Source organism: Mercenaria mercenaria, chromosome 2 (genome assembly GCF_021730395.1).
Source record: "Mercenaria mercenaria strain notata chromosome 2, MADL_Memer_1, whole genome shotgun sequence".
Lineage (NCBI taxonomy): Eukaryota > Metazoa > Mollusca > Bivalvia > Venerida > Veneridae > Mercenaria > Mercenaria mercenaria.
In genome coordinates this window covers 45,877,808-45,883,854 of record NC_069362.1, presented here as the reverse complement: position 1 = coordinate 45,883,854, position 6,047 = coordinate 45,877,808, and the positions used below count along the sequence as shown (strand labels likewise).

The following is a 6,047-nucleotide window of genomic DNA, read 5'->3' as shown; positions in this document are numbered from 1 at the left end:
CCATTTCGTGTCCGCTCAGTATCTCTTAAACCTCTTGAAGGATAATTATGAAACTTGGATTAAATTATAACCTGATCAAGACGATGTGCAGAACGTAAAGAGTCAGCCATGTCGGCTCAAGGTCAAGGTCACAACTCAAGGTCAAAGGTTTGAGCCTTCCATTTTGTGTCCGCTCTGTATCTCCTAAACCCCTTGAAGGATTTTCATCAAACTTGGGTCAAATGATCACCTCATCAAGACGATGTGCAGAATTGATGAGTCAGCCATGCCGGCTCAAGGTCAAGGTCACAACTTAGAGTCAAAGGTTTGAACCTTCCATTTTGTGTTCATTCTGTATCTCCTAAACCCCTTGAAGGATTTACATTAAACTTGGGTCAAATGATCACCTCATCAAGAACTCATGAGTCAGCCATGTCAACTCAAGGTCAAAGGTTTTAGCTCTGTATCTCCTAAACCCCTTTTAGGATTTTCATGAAACTTGGATCAAATGATCACCTCATCTAGACGATGTGCAGAATTCATGGGTCAGCCATGTCAGTTCAAGGTCAAGGTCACAGCTCAAGGCCAAAGGTTTCCCCTTTCACTATCTGTACTAGTGGCGGGGGATTTAGCTGTCTGTCAGACTGCCTTGTTATATTTTATCAAGCAATGGACAATGATTGCAGTTCGCCTAAAGAATTACTATCACAGTTACGAATTTTATAGTGTTGATAGACTTTATCACTTCTTTTTTTGTTTGTTTCAAACCTGATTGTTATTAAATTTAACATTAACATTGAACTACAGTACTGTAGGCTATAAACAGTAATTTATCTGGGCTATGTTCAGGGAATACGAAAATTAACATAAAATGAACTCCGCTGTTGTGAATTTTAGAAATATTTAAATGTGTAGAAATTCAAGCAAAATATAGTTGCAGTTTTTAGATCGGATCCAGACAGTATGATAAACCGTATTGCAGAGAGCAAATTGTGTTAACTCCTTGGGGACGGGAGGGGGTGGGGGCTGCTTTTCCTCACGCCCTCATCTGCCCCTTGGCCGCCAGGACTTGCGGTTATAATTAAATTCCTCGGCTTATCTTCAGATTAAAAAAAATAAAGGGAAACTCTTGTTACGGAAAAGGTGGAACAAACTTTAGTTGCAAATCTAGCCCGCTAAAATCTCTGAATACAATAAGGAAATATTCTCAACGATTATCATTATGTCTTTTTTATTTGCAGAAACCTAAACGAACCGTAACATCGGACAGTATTGACTACAGTTTGAATTACAAGACAGAAAAAAGCAACAAATTGCAGACGTCCAACATTCTTCCTGCTCACATGCTTACATCTTGTGGCGTCGGATAAATAGCCAGTAGCCAAGTATTGATGTAGCCGTAGTGGAATAACTGGGAAACTCATTATTTTTTCTTTGAAGGTATGTTTGTTTTCTTACACCGTCGTACGAAATAATTCAGAGAAAAATCTGATATTAATTTGTAACAGAAAATACAGGTTATTGACGGAACAAACAAGCACATGTCATATAACAGTCTGCATATTCTCCATTTTGCCACCTGTATGTCTTTCCATCTGTCCATCCATCTGCCCATCTAATGGTCGATCAGTTTCATTCCAAAGAATATTCCTGAAGCCAGTTCTGAATAGGGGACATATTTTCTATGTAGGAATAAGAAGGACATACTAGTACACAATTTTTGCTAAAATAAAACAACATTCTTAATCCAAAATACAACAGAATGTTAAATGTTCAATATTTCATTCATCCAATTCTATTTTTAAAAAAATTAAAATTTCGATTTTGTCCACCGTTACATGTCGCAGTAACAACGCTAAATGTCGCACTCCCAATTTAAAACTAATTTGTATAATATTAACAATTCATTGTGTTTTGTTTTTAGTTTTTATTTGTTGTAATAAGTTTGAATCTGCTATAGTAAAATGATGTGTTAACTTGTTAGCGTTAAGCCCAGTGGAAGTCATACTCGTACATTCTTGAATACTTTTTCAAGGACAGCAGACTGAATAAACACCCAATTAACATCATCACTTTATTATTATTATTAAAAACAATAATGAAATATTTGTTAATCGAACCAGCTCGATTCGCTAGTTTCTCGTGCATTAACACACATGACACATGTCTTTAAAAGCATCGAGTGCATGACGTATTATTGATTCTGTGTACTGAGGAAGAAATATACATTGTTAATCCCTTAGAATGCTTTTGCTGTTTCCGACTCAGCACTAAACTGGCATTTTTTCCGGCGGAATAAGTGACCCAGTCGTCATTGTCAGTCTGGTAATTAAACATAACATCATTAAATATAAAATCACCATATAAAGAACTAGGAAAGAAAAATGTCATAAAGTCGTTACATTCCGGAGCTACTACTAGTAACGCTCACGAGTAAAGAAACGAAATTCATGTTCATTTTCATTCGGTTAAATTCTAGAACATTTTACTACAGTTCGAAGAAATACAGGTTGTTAACAATAATCAATATACTGCCTACACGCCGCAACACGCGGTCATTATGGTCCAAGAACCATGGTATAATGCACGTAACTTTCCCGCCAAAGTAAGTACAGTGTATTACTGCCTGAGATATACACGTATTCGTTGTTGGTCGTGTTCAACGAGACATTGATCTTAGTGCTAATTACTGGAACGGCGATATTAATGTCGATCTAGTATAATTCCGACAAAACTTATCCAGACGATACAACATGACACTATTGGAAATTTGGCGCATGCGTGAGGGTTAAGTATAAGTTTGACTTAATGCACGATGCACGTTACTATAGTCTATAAACATACGACCTGTGACAAACATATCGCAATTATTTAAATTTAAAAGAAAGTAAGTTCAAATCTGTATTGTGTAGGAGTTTGCCCTTGAGACGAACGGCATTTGCTCGTGAGTCGAACATGCGTTTGATCGCAGTTAATAGTATGCTTGAAGCGTTTAAGTAACAATGCTGAAATCTTGTAAGAACAGCATTAAAGAAAAGGGACATACTTAAATGGTTAAGATATAGATTCTTAGTTTCTACTTATTTTCTGTCTAGATTACACTGAAATAATTTAAGGACAACGGCAGGATCGACGGATGACCCCGTGTACAAGGTAACTAATTATCAAAAACCACTGCGAGCAGCTGTCTGGTCATAGATTGAACGCCGGTACTCCAGTCACTTCGAGTTAGATTTTTCGATTTGCCTAGTGTAATAAACAGCTGTCTTAATGCATTCTGTCTACCTTGATAAGTCTCTGGAAACACCTATTGCAGCGATGTTCACAGTCAGCATTCACTTCGGCCTGGTTACAACATTATATAAAATTTTGACATTACAATTCGTACTCAACAATGCTTCTGTTTGAACACACAGAAAAAAAATCACAATTTTAATACGTTTCATTGTTGTATTCATACCAAAGTTTACCCTGAATCCCTAAAAAAAAAGACATACCCTTCCTTAAAATGGAAAAAGGAAAGAAGCTCACATTGCTGAATGAAATGCGGTTATTCGGTTAATATAAATACATTAAATTCTTTTAAATCAAATGCATGACTTTTTTTTTTAATTTTTAGCTGGCCGACAAAGGTAAATTAATCTAAATATCCACTTGGTGGGTTAAAAAAAATCAGCACAACTTAACATTTTTTTTTTAAATTAAATCAAACCAACTACATTGTCGGGAATTATTGATGCACAACATTTTGTCTTTCGGAAAGAATCAATACATTAATACGCCAAGGGCACATATCAGTTTATGTCCCCTTTTGAACTTAAAACTTCTGGTTAAAGTTTTGCATGCAAGATACTCAACACTAATGCAGATACTGGATTTAAACTCTATAGATATTTTAACATTTAGGGTAACATTTTCCTGCTTCTGGGACAATATTTCGAATAGTCGAGCACTGACTGTCTTACAGACAGCTCTTGTTCTATAAATGTTTGCAAATTAGAAAAATAGTTTAAATAACGAAAGTAATCTAAATAGAACAACTACAAAAGAAAGATTTTATTTACGTACGATGTTGATAATGAGTCGGACACTGTCTGTGCTGACCCCCAGCGCTTTTGAGCATTGTTCTTTTTGGTAGTTTTTTCTTGTTGGTAATTTTTCATCTTGCGTATAGTTTATCTTATCGGAAACAGCTGTTCAAACACGAGGTGGTTTCTTCCAAAATTCAGAATAAACATAATTTAGTGGTCCATTTATGCCCCCTCATGGTGTAAGTTTGGTTCTTTTGAATCATACCGATATTGTTTCATAATAGCTAATTGCTTTTTATAGTATATATAGTTATTGTTGCGAAAATTTGATTGTTCAAGTCGGAATGTATTCGTACCCTATTTGTTACGTACATTTTCATAAATGGTCTTCAATAGAAATACTGTTATAAACTTCATTGCCACTTGTATACTTTCATAAATATAATAATTAAATAACTAGAATTAGTTTAAATTTCGTATTGTTAAATGGTATAACAGAAAATGTTCATATTTTGATAGATTTCCATTCTTGTATTTGCAGACTTTTACCACACTCGACACACGCATACATTAAACCCAATAAATTTTGGAACAATAGAAAGTGTTGTGGTCATTGGTTAGCTAGCTGTAAATCCCAAGACAGCATAGTAAAAGTACCATTCGGCAGTAAATTGGACAGACACGGGCAACGGACAAAGTCAACGCACGGGTGTATACGACACGGTCATGCCTTCGTCTCAGTGGACTGACTGCTTATTTATTCGTTAATTCTGGTAATCTAAATGTCAATTACACATAAAAGAATAAGAAAGCCAACTTTAAAGGGGATGGCAGCTTTCGATGAAAAAGTCGTAAACTTTGAAAAGAGATTGTCGGCCAGATATGGTGAAATTTCATTATTATTGAAAAAAGATGTCAGCACAGATGTCAGTGTCACATCTCTTAACAATCTTGATGAAAATATAAAAGCCAGTTATGAAGAATATTTATCTCTTGCTAAAGTGTATAGTGACTTCTTAATTGCATCTAATACAGAGAAAAGCCTTCGTCTGAATGAACATTTCAAGGCAAAATTAGTTGAACTTGACAAAGAAATTTCTGGTTTTGCAGACATTGTGCAAAAAACTAAACAACAAATCCTAGAACAGTTAATGAAAGGATCACATGTGTCGTCCGATAAATCGTCGGTGAAAAGTTCAAAAGTTTCAGCAAAAAAGTCTTCGGTGAAAGGATCCCATGTTTCAAGTAAGTCTTCTAAGACTATTGAAATATTAACTGCTAAGTACGCTGAGGCCCAAGTTGCTAAAACAAATGCACAATATGCTGAGGAAGAAGCAACGTTACTTAAACAGAAAGCTCAACTGGAACATCAAACAAAAATAGCTACAGCAGACAACGTGAGAAAATTAACTGAATTAGAAAGTGACTTAAATGTGTTGTCTTTAAAAAAAGCAGCAGCGGCTGCCCAAGCTGAAGTGGATGCTTTGGAAAGAATGTCGCATAGAGATAATGAAAGCATGGTTGATGTAAGTGTAAAAGACCTGAATTTACAAAAACTACCAGATACTAACACAGAAGATAAAGTTACAGGTTTCCTTAATCAAATACAAAATGTAGCTCCTGAAACATCGTCTGAGCAGAAATTTCCGGTTTCAGAAACTCTTACGAATTATATTCTGAAAAAAGAACTTGTATTTTCAAGAGTAACTAGTTTCAATGATTCTGCAGAAACATATCAGTCATGGAAAAGCAGCTTTAAGCAAGTTACTTCAGAGTTGTCAGTAAATCCCCCAGAAGAGATTGACTTACTTATAAAATGGCTTGGTCCAGATTCCAAGAAACACGCACTAAGTCTGAAATCCGCATACAGGAAAGATCCCAGACTAGGTCTTCAAAAAATTTGGGAACGTTTGGACGAAAGATATGGGTCGCCTGAGATTGTCCATAAAATTATAATGAAAAAATTGAGAATTTCCAAAGCTGTCAAATAGTGATAACACTAAGTGGTATGAACTATCAGATATAGTGGCAGAAATA

General features: G+C 35.5%; 1 protein-coding gene across 1 annotated transcript; it reads left to right on the top strand.

Annotated features, from left to right (window-relative positions):
* Positions 1-405: 405 nt before the first annotated feature.
* LOC123563872 (uncharacterized) lies at positions 406-6,001 on the top strand. The gene is made up of 2 exons (XM_045356978.2): positions 406-1,419; positions 4,552-6,001. Exon 2 carries the CDS (start codon positions 4,793-4,795, stop codon positions 5,999-6,001), a length of 1,209 nt encoding a protein of 402 aa, XP_045212913.2. The 5' UTR covers positions 406-1,419; positions 4,552-4,792.
* Positions 6,002-6,047: the final 46 nt, after the last annotated feature.

Coding starts and splice junctions, on each gene's coding strand:
- LOC123563872 (XM_045356978.2), top strand. CDS start 4,793: ATGTCAATTACACATAAAAGAATAAGAAAGCCAACTTTAAAGGGGATG.